Source organism: Marmota flaviventris, chromosome X (genome assembly GCF_047511675.1).
Source record: "Marmota flaviventris isolate mMarFla1 chromosome X, mMarFla1.hap1, whole genome shotgun sequence".
In the NCBI taxonomy this organism is placed as follows: Eukaryota; Metazoa; Chordata; class Mammalia; order Rodentia; family Sciuridae; genus Marmota; species Marmota flaviventris.
The window spans coordinates 997,134-1,009,960 of NC_092518.1; the positions used below are offsets into that span (position 1 = coordinate 997,134).

General features: G+C 38.3%; 1 protein-coding gene across 1 annotated transcript; it reads left to right on the top strand.

Moving 5' to 3' along the window:
* The first annotated feature begins 542 nt into the window (after window positions 1-542).
* On the top strand, window positions 543-4,324 carry LOC117794641 (zinc finger protein 431-like). The gene is made up of 5 exons (XM_071606654.1): window positions 543-563; window positions 1,550-1,676; window positions 1,865-1,925; window positions 2,491-2,647; window positions 2,984-4,324. The coding sequence occupies exons 1-5, from the start codon at window positions 543-545 to the stop codon at window positions 4,322-4,324; spliced, it is 1,707 nt and encodes a 568-aa protein (XP_071462755.1).
* The last annotated feature ends 8,503 nt before the right edge of the window (window positions 4,325-12,827 follow it).

The following is a 12,827-nucleotide window of genomic DNA, read 5'->3' on the forward strand; positions in this document are numbered from 1 at the left end:
TTTTAGTGTTTTACATTTGAATGCATAGTAAATGGATTTTTGTCTACAGAATTGAGGATATAGTGCCTTTGGCCACCCAGATTCCAGTTTGCCTGGACCATCATTGTGATCTGTATCCAAGACACCTGCTGTCACTCATCTTTCCATCCTGTGAAGGCCAGCCCACGGAAGCCTTCTTCATGGTCTCTTGCTCACCTCTGCTGATACTGTGATGCTCAGGATATCACATGTGCTAAGTCCTTGAGAATGGTTGTATGTCAGTGGCAGGGGCACCTTCTTATAGGTGATATTTTTGACTATTCCATCATGGAGCAGACATTATAGTATTGTTATGATTATACATGGAGTGGCGTGTTTCACACCCAAACTGTGTTAGATAGGTGAGGATTCTGGGTTGCAACCCTGCTTTTTTACACACCCTGGAAATGCTTCTGTCTTAGGTTTGTTTGCACCACCATCATCACAGGCAGGAGAAAATTCTTTCACGACAGACACCCGTGCACATGTGGCCCACTCTTGACCAAAGTGTCCTTGAGTGGAACATGGCTATGTGGAACATGACCGTACGGTAGTGAAGTGACTGCTTTTCAGTAGGTTATTGACAATCCTTGCACATTCACTGTTGCTGTGAGATTTAGAAATTCGTGTCTGCTGTTCATTAAGAAAATTGTTTTGAGACTTATAAAACTTTGCAATGTTGTTGTTTGGACATGGTGACATCTTTGGGTCATGGAGTTATATCTAAGACATGTTCCATCTTTCCCCTTACCTCATTCTGCTTTGACAGTAACCTTGAGAAATCATCAAATTTTTGTGTTTATTAATCATTGTGCATGTTTTCTATTTTATTAATTTTGTTATGGAGAAATGCACCTGCAAATATCTAGTTGTTCTCTTTGTGTAATCCCACAAGATGAACGCAATCCCCGGTTCACAAATTGTGGCAACCCAAGTGTCAATTTGTCTATATGCTGTCTGTAGGGGAATCTTCTTTGTGATCCATGCTCAGACGTCATGGGTGGGGACTGTTCTATGCATTTCCTTAAAGAAGGAACAATAGACTTTCATAAAGAATCAAGAGATCAATGAATGCTGTGTTGTCTATATTAACAGTGTAGGCACAGTGACCCACTGTGGTTGGCAGAATCTCTCTCAATTACTGAGTTCTGTGATTGCAACAATTTCATAGTACTTACCCTTAGGAAAGAAAGCTGACTATTGGGGATGTTAATATTAGCTTTCCACAGCAGAGAAGGTTGTTAGGACATGTAATAGAGGTGTAACCAACAAAGTGAGTCATGATACTGTCTTACTTCCTGTGAACTCACCAATGGAAGGGAGCAAAACACTTAGTTGCTTGCCTTCTGAGTGGCCCAATTCTAGTGTTGAAATGTGTGTGGGGAATTGAGTGCAGGAAGGATTTGATGGACCAAATCATGGAATTAATCAGAAATTCATAGAATCCTGTGGACATCAAGAATGATGAGTACATACTTCTTCTGCTGTCAATCTCTCCTGACCTCCAGTAAATATTTGTGGGATATTTTAGATCTCAGTGACCTTTGAGGATGTGGCTGTGGACTTCACCCAGGAGGAGTGGGCATTGCTGGATCCTTCCCAGAAAAACCTTTACAGAGATGTGATGCTGGAAATCCTCAGAAACCTGGCTTTTATTGGTAATAATGATGTTTTTTTTTTTTTTAAATTAATCACATAGAGAACTCATGTTTATTTTTGTCATTTATATACAACATGAACAGGGAATACATTGTTGAATTATTGCAGCATAAAAGGCACCTACAATTTGGCAAAGCATTTCTGTCTCCTAAAAATTCATACAGATTGTTCTGGTTTCTCATTTTAGAAAACAAATTGGATGAAAAGAATATTGAAGATGAGATAAAAAATTCTGAGAGCATTCTAAGGTAATTGTACCCACATGAGGTGTATTTGAGGGAATCTGAGAAGGTCATATAATTTTTAAAACAGACCAACTCAAGAAGTATGCACAATTTGAAATATATTTATTTTTATAAGATTTTTTAACTAGAAATATATACTTAACTGTAACAGATATTCAGTTTTTTCCAAGTACTTGGCATGCCAAAAGTATATGAAATTGCATATGAATATCACTATTTGGATAATCACCATAGGGAAGCTGCATTGCAAAGGATTGTTTCCTTTCAATCTCTTAATTTTGAGTCAATTTGAACACATCAGGAAACCTCGCCTTACCTGATGTTGATAGTAATGTAAGCCTAGGTCCTATAAATAAGTATAAAATCATGAATGAATCAAGCATTGATAATGTGCTGGTCATTCTTCAAAGAAGCCATGTGGTAAACTTCAACGGCCAAGAAGATAGTGTGGGGAAAGTTTCAATGAGAGTCCAGTTCTTACCTGGACAAAGAAAAATTTTAATAGAGTAAATCCATGTGGTTGTCATATGTATGCCAAAGACTTCATATGCCCTTCATTACTTCATAGGCACATCACATCTTACTCTGGACACAAATGCTACAACCAGGAGGAATGTGAAGAGAAGCCACATGAATTTAAACACTATAGGCAATGCCTGGTTTCTCTAAAAAATGTTCACACACAAATGTTAATACAAACTGGAGAGGGACCTTATGAACGTACAGTACGTGGGAAAGTCTTCACTTGTTCTAGTGACATTCAAAGACATGAAGATACTCATACTGGGTTGCAACTCTATGAATATCAACAATATGGTGAAGCCTCATCTTCTTCCACACGTGTTCAAAGACACATGAGAATACACAGTGTAGGTAAACCTTTTCAATGTGATATATGTGGGAAAGCCTTTCATTTCCCTTCTTTATTTAGAAGACATGAAAGAACTCATTATGGAGAGAAACTCTATGAATGTAAACAAGATCGTGAAACCTTTATTTCACACACAAGTCTTCAAAGGCAGAGGATCACACACATGGGGAATGCACATTTAAAATGTAAGGTATGTGGGAAAGACTTTGCTTACCCCAGTTTATTTAGAATACATCAGAGAACACATACTGGAGAAAAGCCTTACGAATGTAAGCAGTGTGGCAAAGCCTTTTCTACATCCAGTTACCTTCAAATACATGGAAGAACACATACTGGAGAGAAGACCTATGAATGTAAGCAGTGTGGAAAAGCCTTCACTTATTTGTCTGGCCTTTACAAACATGAAAAAATTCATACTGGAGACAAGTCCTATGAGTGTATGCTTTGTGGCAAAGCCTTTGCTAGTTCTAGTAACCTTCAAAGACATAGAAGAACACATATTGGAGAGAAGTCCTATAAATGTAAGCAGTGTGGAAAAGTTTTTGCAAGTTCCAGTGATCTTCAGATTCATGGAAGAACACATACTGGAGAGAAACCCTATGAGTGTAAGCAGTGTGGCAAAGCCTTTACTACATCCAGTAACCTTTACTCACATGAAAAAACTCACACTGGAGAAAAGCCCTATGAATGTAAGCAGTGTGGTAAAGCCTTTGCTGCATCAACTTCCCTTCAGATTCATGGAAGAACGCATACTGGAGAGAAGCCCTATGAGTGTAAGCAGTGTGGAAAATCCTTCACTAATTCCTCTGGCCTTCACTCACATAAAACGGTTCATAGTGGAGAGAAGCCTTATCCATGTAAGCAGTGTGGCAAAGCCTTTGCTAGGTCCATTAGCCTTCAGAGACATAGAAGAATACATACTGGGGAGAAGCCCTATGAATGCAAGCAGTGTGGAAAAGCCTTCACTCAATTCTCTGGCCTTTACTCACATAAAACAATTCATACTGCAGAGAAGACTTACCCATGCAAGCAGTGTGGCAAAGCCTTCGCTTGTTCCTCTGACCTTTACTTACATAAAACAATTCATACTGGAGAGAAGCCTTATGCATGTAAGCAGTGTGACAAAGCCTTTGCTGCATACAGTAGCCTTTACAGACATAGAAGAAAACATACTGGGGAGAAGTCCTATGAATGTAAGCATTGTGGTAATTTCTTTGCTAGTTCCAGTTACCTTGCCAAACATGAAAAAACTCATACTGGAGAAAAGCCCAATGAGTGTGAGCTGTGTGGCAAAGCCTTTTCTACATCCAGATACCTTCAGATTCATAGAAGAATGCATACTGGGGAGAAGCCCTATGAGTGTAAGCGGTGTTTCAAAGCCTTTGCTAGTTCCAGTGAACTTCAAAGACATGGAAGAATACATATCGGAGAGAAGCTCTATGGTTGTAAACAATGTGAAAAAGCCTTTGTTACATCTGCTCAGCTTCACTTACATGAAGGAACCCATAGTGCAGAGAATTCGTACTCATGAAAACAATTGGCAAAGTCTTCTGTTAATAATGTTTCACTCATTAACATGTAGTAATTTTTCTGTAGAAAAATTCTTTGAATGTGAAATGTGGGAAATCAATATTTCTTGTCAAAGTGAAAAAAGTGCTCACATGTCCAAATCAATCAATCAATCTATCTATCTATCTATCTATAGTACTGGGGATTTAGTCTGGTGGTCATCTATCACTGAGCCACAAATTTTTTCCTTTTTATTTTGAGAGAGGGACTTGCAGAGTTCTTTAGGGCCTTGCTTATGTGCTGAGTTTGGCTTCACATTTGTGATCCTTCTGCCTCAGACCCCGAGTCTCTGGGATTAAAGGCAAACACTACTAGATCCATCTGAATAAAGCTTTAAATGTGAAGATTGGAAAATCATTCCATTTTTCCTGTTGCCTTCAAAGTCATTTCACTCACACTGAAAAACAAACCCTGAGAATGTGGAAGATTTGGTACATTCTGTCAGCTTCCCATCCCAGTCCTGCTTTCCTTCTCATATATGAAAATACAGAGAGAAGCCCTGAGAATGTGATTAATGTGAGAAGTCTTCTAATTTTCCCAGTTTTTTATAAGGTCTGAGAAGACTCTTCTGAAAAGATTCATGCCAAAATGAATAAATCATTTGCAAGTAAGTGTTCAAGTGTTTCAGTTTTGTTCAGTTGTATGAAAGGACTCATACTGTAGAAAATCCTGTGGAAAAGCCATGTGGGGCAGTATGCAGCTCTCCTGGTTTCCTTCAAAGACATAAAGGGATTCACATCAGGGAAAACCCTTCTGTTCTTTAAACAATGTGATGACACTTTCACTTTTCCATGTTCTTTTGGAACATCATGGAAGAACTCACTCTGGAGAAAAGCCTTGTATATACAAATGTGGTGAGACTTCCAGTTGTTTCAGATCCATTTAGACTTATTTAGACTTGAGAGAATTTGTTATTTTAATTTCTTTTACTTTTTTTTTTTTTTTTGGTACCAGGGATTCAACCCAGAAACAATTGATCACTGAGCCACATCCTACTTCTTTTTCTTTCTTTCTTTTTTTTTTCAAATATTTAGCCATGGTCTAAGAATTGCTTAGGTCATCACTATGTTGCTGAGGTTGATGTTGAACTTGTCATCCCCTGCCTCAGCCTGCTTTTCCAGTGAAATTACAGTAATGCAACCCCTTCAGCAAGAAACTTCTTTTTTTGAGAAAACCACTGTAGGCAAGTAAAAAGGGTGTGTGACTTCATTTATTTTTTGTCTATTCAGAGGTAATGAGAATGCACCCAGGAGTGGATGTAGGAATTGTGTCAGCATGAAGATGTGAAGGCAACATGTTTCTCCTGGTTAAATATCTCTTTCTGTTAGATTTAATTTTTCTCTATATATTTTTTGCACCTGTTGTCAACTCTCCCATATGATGACATAATCCTATATTTACTATGTATGTGTTGGCAAAATCTAGTGTGTAGTATGATTTTGTACAAAGAAATATGATATAGAATAGTACACAAGCTTTGTAGTTAAAATGTATTAACCTGTATTTGCAGCATTTTATTTTTTTTAGAGTTTTCATCTCTCTTCTTCCCTTGAGTTCATTTTCTCTTTTATTGTCCATTTTTATGACTTTTATATATGTTTTGACAAAATATAAATTGTGAGAGGTTTTCAATATAATTACCAGAGTCATAGAATTGAGGGCAAGAGAAAATAAACATTAATATTTTAATTATCATCATCACCATCATCATCATCATCACCACCACCACCACCACCACCACCACCATCATCATCATATCTAAAGTGCCTAAGCCGCAGGTGGACCAATGGTACAGAATAGAGGACACAGAGACTAATCCACAAAGCTACAACTATCTTATATTTGATAAAGGAGCTAAAAGCAAGCAATGGAGGAAGGATAGCATCTTTAACAAATGGTGTTGGGAAAACTGGAAATCCATATGCAACAAAATGAAACTGAATCCCCTCCTCTCGCCATGCACAAAAGTGAACTCAAAGTGGATCAAGGAGCTAGATATCAAATCAGAGACTCTGCATCTGATAGAAGAAAAAGTTGGCTATGATCTACATACTGTGGGGTTGGGCTCCAAATTCCTTAATAAGACACCCATAGCACAAGAGTTAATAACAAGAATCAACAAATGGGACTTACTTAAACTGAAAAGTTTTTTCTCAGCAAGAGAAACAATAAGAGAGGTAAATAGGGAGCCTACATCATGGGAACAAATTTTTACTCCTCACACTTCAGATAGAGTCCTAATATCCAGAGTATACAAATAACTCAAAAAATTAGACAATAACAAATACCAAATGTCTTCTTTGATATAATGAGAGCAACTAAGAACAGAGCAGGGAGGAAGAGCAGGAAGAAAAGATTAACATTAAACAGATACATGAGGTGGGAGGGAAAGGGAGAGAGAAGGGAAATTGCATGGTAATGGAGGGAGACCCTCATTGTTATACAAAATTACATATAAGAGGTTGTGAGGGGAATGGGAAAATAAAGAAGGAGAGAAATGAATTACAGTAGGTGGGGTAGAGAGAGAAGATGGGAGGTGAGGGGAGGGGGGATAGTAGAGGATAGGAAAGGTAGCAGAATACAACAGTTACTAATAGGGCATTATGTAAAAATGTGGATGTGTAACCGATGTGATTCTGCAATCTGTATTTGGGGTAAAATTGGGAGTTCATAACCCATTTGATTCTAATGTATGAAATATGATATGTCAAGAGCTTTCTAATGTTTAAAAAAAAATAAAATCAAATCAAATAAAAATAAAGTGCCTAAGCCCTGATCTCATCCGGACCCATTTTTATTTATTTATTTTTAAAATTTTGATTGAAGTTGTTTTTTTTTTTTTTAATCCTTCTAAAGGGCCTCAGTATGTTGGTGAGGCTGGATTTGAACTTGTGATTCTCATTCTATAGCCACTGGGATTACAGACGTGCTATCATGCCTGGCTCCTGGATGTTTCTTGAAACTTTGATGTAAATCATTGTCTGCCTTCTTTCTGTAGAGTTTCCAAGTCTTAGTTGATACAGAGGCAAGAATTACTTTTTAATGTGTTTATATATACTAATGCCATTCAAGCTCTAAGATTCTAGAATGATTCTGAGCATCACAATGACATTAATTCACACCTTATACTCCAAATTTTTATATTTTCAGTTGGACTAAACTGAAGTCCACTTGGAAAAAGTTTATTTTAGATAATTTGTGTTGAAAACAGGGTGGGAGAACTGCTTTAGTGTTTAAGGGAAAAAACCTTTTCATTTTTTTAAAGATCTTATGATAAAATGAAGTGCAAGTAATCACTAAGAGTATTACAGAATTTTTTTTAACAAATGATTTTATATTTCCCTCTGTGCACCAGACACCAGATAATCAACTTCGCAGAGTCACAGAGACTATGGAACATGGCCTGGTGCTCATGTGAGTGTTATCTAGATCACCAAGTGAAACTACAAAAGCAAACACCTGAGAGGGCTGAGTTGTACCACCCACACATGCACACTCATACCCACGTGCACACGCATGTACAGGATCAAGTCACCCTTTTCACTGCATACCCTCCATAGTGCAGTTCTTTCATCCTCACTGTGTAATGCAACTATTGATTTCTTTGACTTTTCTCACAACATTGCTGCCCACTATTTTTTCTCAAAAATTATTACTTCATGACTTCTCAATTTATTCTTTTGTGTCTTCTAAAGTTTGGTTACACGTTGTGTATGTGAGTTGAGGCCTGTGCACTCCAGCATTCTGTGCAGATTGGCTAAATGTCTATTTTTTTCTCCTTTGCTCCCTTCTTTCCTTTAGATTTCACTCAGGATTGCTCCACCACTGAGATTCCCCCTAGCCTTTTTATTATTATTTTTTGAGATGGGGTGACGCTGGCCTCAAACTTGTGGTCACCCTGCCTCAGCCTGCTAGCATCTGGGACCATAGAGATGTGCCCTGTTGTGTCCTGAAACTGGCTTCTTCCATTTCCTTGGTGCCTTATTGTCCTGTGATGACTCTGGGACCACCATTCTGTCGTATTTCTTCTAAGTCTCATGTGTTGTGTTGTATGTAGGCACATTTAAGGGCATTATAAAAGTTGTAATGTGTATGTATTCTTTGGAGAGGCACCTTCTCAAAATATACTTTGCCCTGTACTTAATTGAGTGGCTTTCTATTTCTTCTCTTTCCCTGTTGCCAGGGACCCAAACCTGCCTTGTGCCTGTTAGACAGGCACTCTAGCACTGAGCCCTCCCCTAGCTCAGGTAGTAAGTTTGCTGCTGCTGTGTGCATGGACACCACTGATGACCACGTCGGTAGATGCAGCTCTGCAGGTTTTCCTCCACGTTTTCACCTGGTCCCTTTCTTCTTAAACATATTTAACAGCAGGGAATTTTATTTATTTATCTTTTTAATTTTATCAATTGAATGCTTAACAACCATCAATAGAGTTTAACCTCCTTTGACATTTCTTTTTTTTTTTAAGAGAGAATTTTAATATTTATTTTTTAGTTTGCGGCAGACACAACATCTTTGTATGTGGTGCTGAGGAAGGAACCCGGGCCACACACATGCCAGGCGAGCACGCTACCCCTTGAGCCACATCCCCAGCCCAAGACAGCAGGGAATTTTAACCACTGACATCCAATTTAGCTTTTTTCACCATGATTAATACTTAGGTGGAATATGCTAGAAAACCCAGGCTGGACTTCTCTCTGTGTTCAGGGTACCTCAGTAGCCCTGGGAACCTCCTGTGATGATTTTTTTTCATACACAGCATGTAATCAAAACTAGGTAAGGAGGGCCCCAGTCGAATGTCCTAATGTATTGATTGGTGCCCCCTTCTGCACCTAAGAATCTTTTCTTAAAAAAATATTTTTATTAGTTGTTGATGAATTTTTTTTTACTTATTTGTATGTGGAGCTGAGAATTGAACCTATGGCGTCACACATGCTAGGCAAGCGTTCTACGGCTGAGCCACAACCACAGTCCTGCACCTAAGAGTCTTAAATAAGCTTCTCCAGAGACCCTCACCATAATTTTCTTTAAAACAAATATCAGGAAAACGTTTTGCAAAGAACTCAATATGTGTTGAATGAAGATTTAATGATGTTAATTCTTTTCTGGTAAAGCGTGGAAGACCTCTGAATAATCTCAAAAATGATTAAAAGTTCACTTTCATTGAACAACCAAAAAAAATTTTTGTAGACTCCTATAAATAAATAAATAAACCTCCACCCCCTCCCACTGGGTATAAAGATAATGAAATTACAACATCAAGCTCCACAAAATTTTAGGTGATACCCTTGTAAGCCCTGCTGTGAATAAGTCTGCTCCTGAAAATTTCCCAAGTATCCAGCCTCATCTACCCCACATCACTAATAGAGCCTCAACTGGCAAAAGATTTCACATGGTATCCAGGAATGTTTCTTTTAACATTAACAGCAGAGTCTCTGATGTGATTCAGGAGTACTAGTTTCAAGGCTTCCAGACACTTTAGAACTTCCTTACCAGCAGTCATGACCCATTTGAAGTCCACAGTGTGTGTAGCACCCTGGAGGTGGTCAGCCTATTGAAGGCAATAACCTTCTTGACCTTGCAGCCAATAAATTTCCAGGATCCTGCTTTCCAGTGCTTGCCCTGTACTGCAAAGGATTTTGCATGTTGATATATACTTCTGGGTGTTCTTTCTGTGCTCTGCTGGGGTCATTGTGCCCAAGAGGCCTGGACACTACTGGTCCTGGGGTCTATTAATGACTGTGGAGCAGGAGGCACTTGCATGGATGCCCATTTACTCCTTGGTCTGATGAATTTCCTGGGCCACCACCACCCAGTTGTGCCTGGATCTGCTCTTCACTGTTGCCTTCTTCCCTGCACTGCCTGAGCTCAAGAGTCGCCTCAGTTCTCCACACTCACATTCCTCTTTCCTGATGGCCTTGGTGGGCACAAGGAAACATACCCCCTCTTAGCCTCATGGGCTCCTGCCAGACCCCACTCTGCACAGGTCAACATGGTGTATGCCACAGGTTTGGCATCTCCCCTTGCTGTGGAGTCTTGGTACACTGGGCCCCAGGGTCAACCTGGTCTGTGCCACAGGGTGGACAATTCCCCCTGTCCTGTGGAATCCTGGTATACTCTGCCTGTACCCTGGGTATCCTGCCAGGAGGAGAGACTGCCTCCAGCAGAAAACCTAGGTTCTGATCTGCTGTGATATTGTGATTTAAGGACCTCCATTGACCTGTCCTGTTCCCACCCTAGGGAAGACTCTGCAGGGCACCCTGGATGTATTATGCTCCATGGAACATGCCCCCAGGGAGAATTGTGTTTGTGTCATTTGTGACTGGCTGTGATTAATAATGTTTTTACTTATAGTCTGAGGTAAACACAAATTCATTCAGCCAAAAGTGAGTTGACCAAATGGGAAAAGGGGTTGGGACAGAATTTTTTTTTTCTTGGAGAGCATATTTCTTGATATTGTAAGTGCTGCTGGGAGACTGGATGATTTGTAGGGAGTATAAGAAAAGCAAAGGAAGTGAAAACATTGTGACATAAGCTTCTGAAAAGGTACTTTCAGCTGCTTCAATGGATAAAAATGAAAGTGGACCATTGATCTCAATTTGATATATTTTTACATAAGAAAAAAGACCCTCCCATTATTGAAACAAATTCATGATAGTTAAGGCTGCTTCCTTGTGAGGTGCAGACTCTGTTTTATTAATATAACATTATAGATAGGTGTTACAATGTTAGAAGACTGGAACACAGGTAATAAAGCAGATGCTGTGGTGGCTTTTTTGACCCCCAAGAAAACATCTGATTTATGTGTCATTCATTATCTCTCTTCCCTCTCTTTTTCCAAAATTTTAAATCAGAATAATTATGTCCATCTCATGGTAGGTGAGTCATTGACAGTCCTACAGAAAATAAAAATGATAGATATTATTGTAGTATTATTTGGTTGTAAATAGTGTGTTTTTACTTGCTAATAACTAAGTTACTGAAACATCATGATACATGAGGTTATCAATCTGATTTTTTTCATGTTGATTTGAAATTACATTTAAAAAATAATTTACTTTTCTCAATTTTTTTCTTTTACTAATTATCAAACTTCATGCGATCATTAAATATCAATTGCTTCATAAATACTCAGAATTTTACCTAAATTATTTTACAATACAATTGTCCATCCAAATTTGAAATAACTGAAGTTAATTTAAAAGTTTTGGCTTTTACATTAAGGTAAAGATATATATAGTGAAATTTTTCAACCATTTTTAAGTGCATAATTTTGTCCTATTAAGAGCATTCACATTGATGTATGACCATCCCTGCCATGCATCTTCAGAAGTTTTTAATCTGTCCAAAGTAAAACTCATGAAACACTCTCTCCCCTTCCCTTAGTCCCAGGCAACTTCCTCTCCAATTCCTGTCGCTAGTTCATGACTGGCTTCTATCATGAAGTATAATCTCTTCAATGTTCATTGTTATTGCGGCCTTTGTCTCTGTGTATATTTTTGTCTCCACTGTTAGTTTATCATTGTGTATATGTATCACATTTTGTCATTCACTTCAGGATGGATGTGGCACACAGATAGCTGTTTTACCTTTATTTATTTATTATTACTATTTATGTGTGTGTGTGTGTGTGTGTGTACACACCACACTGGTGAAAATACTGAATTATTTATTAAGTCAAGGATTAGTGTTTTGAGGATTCACTGTACTGCTTAACACATTGGCATCACTATTTCAAATTTCCAAAAAACCCAGAAAAGCTTCAAGTTCTACACACATTTTGTCATTTATTTTTGAATAAATTTTTTTCTTGTGGATGCGAAATGGTTTCTCATTGTGAATTTGATCCTCATTTCACTGATGAGTACAGGTGCAGGACATGTTTTAATGTGTTTATTATCCATTTGGATATCCTCTTTGGAGAAATTTAGTCTTCAAGTTCTTTGTTCATTTTCTAGTTGGTCTTTCTCCTTCATATGTGCACACATAATCCCACTTGTGTGGATCTTAATGTTTCATGATGTGAGCTTTCCTCAAGTCTAGGGAACTTTGGCTCTAATATAATATATAAGCCTAAAAAGCACAGAATTATTGGTGGTACTTCTCAAAATTGTCCAATGATGAACTTCATCAAGACTGGAATCTTCTATACTCTTGTGATCTGCATATTGTCAGGATGACAGCTCCTCCTTCCACTTTCACAAGATCCAAATGACAGACGTTGTGTTCAAATTTATTTTTGAAGAGTTCATAAAGCTATGAGTTTGGTGCATGAGCATCCCAGAAGCACAGAGACATACCACAAATGCTATTTGTGAAGAGCTTCGGCACAGCTGGGAAGCTGCAGTGAACATAGGCATAGATGTCAGATATGGGAATGACCTTTTACTGAACTCTGGAGATTGGATGAAAACCAAAAAGAGACTGGGTGGAAGTGAACAGTGAAAATTCAGAGTATGAATTTC

Coding starts and splice junctions, on each gene's coding strand:
- LOC117794641 (XM_071606654.1), top strand. CDS start 543: ATGGCTATGTGGAACATGACC. Junction 564..1,549: donor TGGCTATGTGGAACATGACC/GTACGGTAGTGA, acceptor GGGATATTTTAG/ATCTCAGTGACCTTTGAGGA. Junction 1,926..2,490: donor AATTCTGAGAGCATTCTAAG/GTAATTGTACCC, acceptor ATTACTTCATAG/GCACATCACATCTTACTCTG.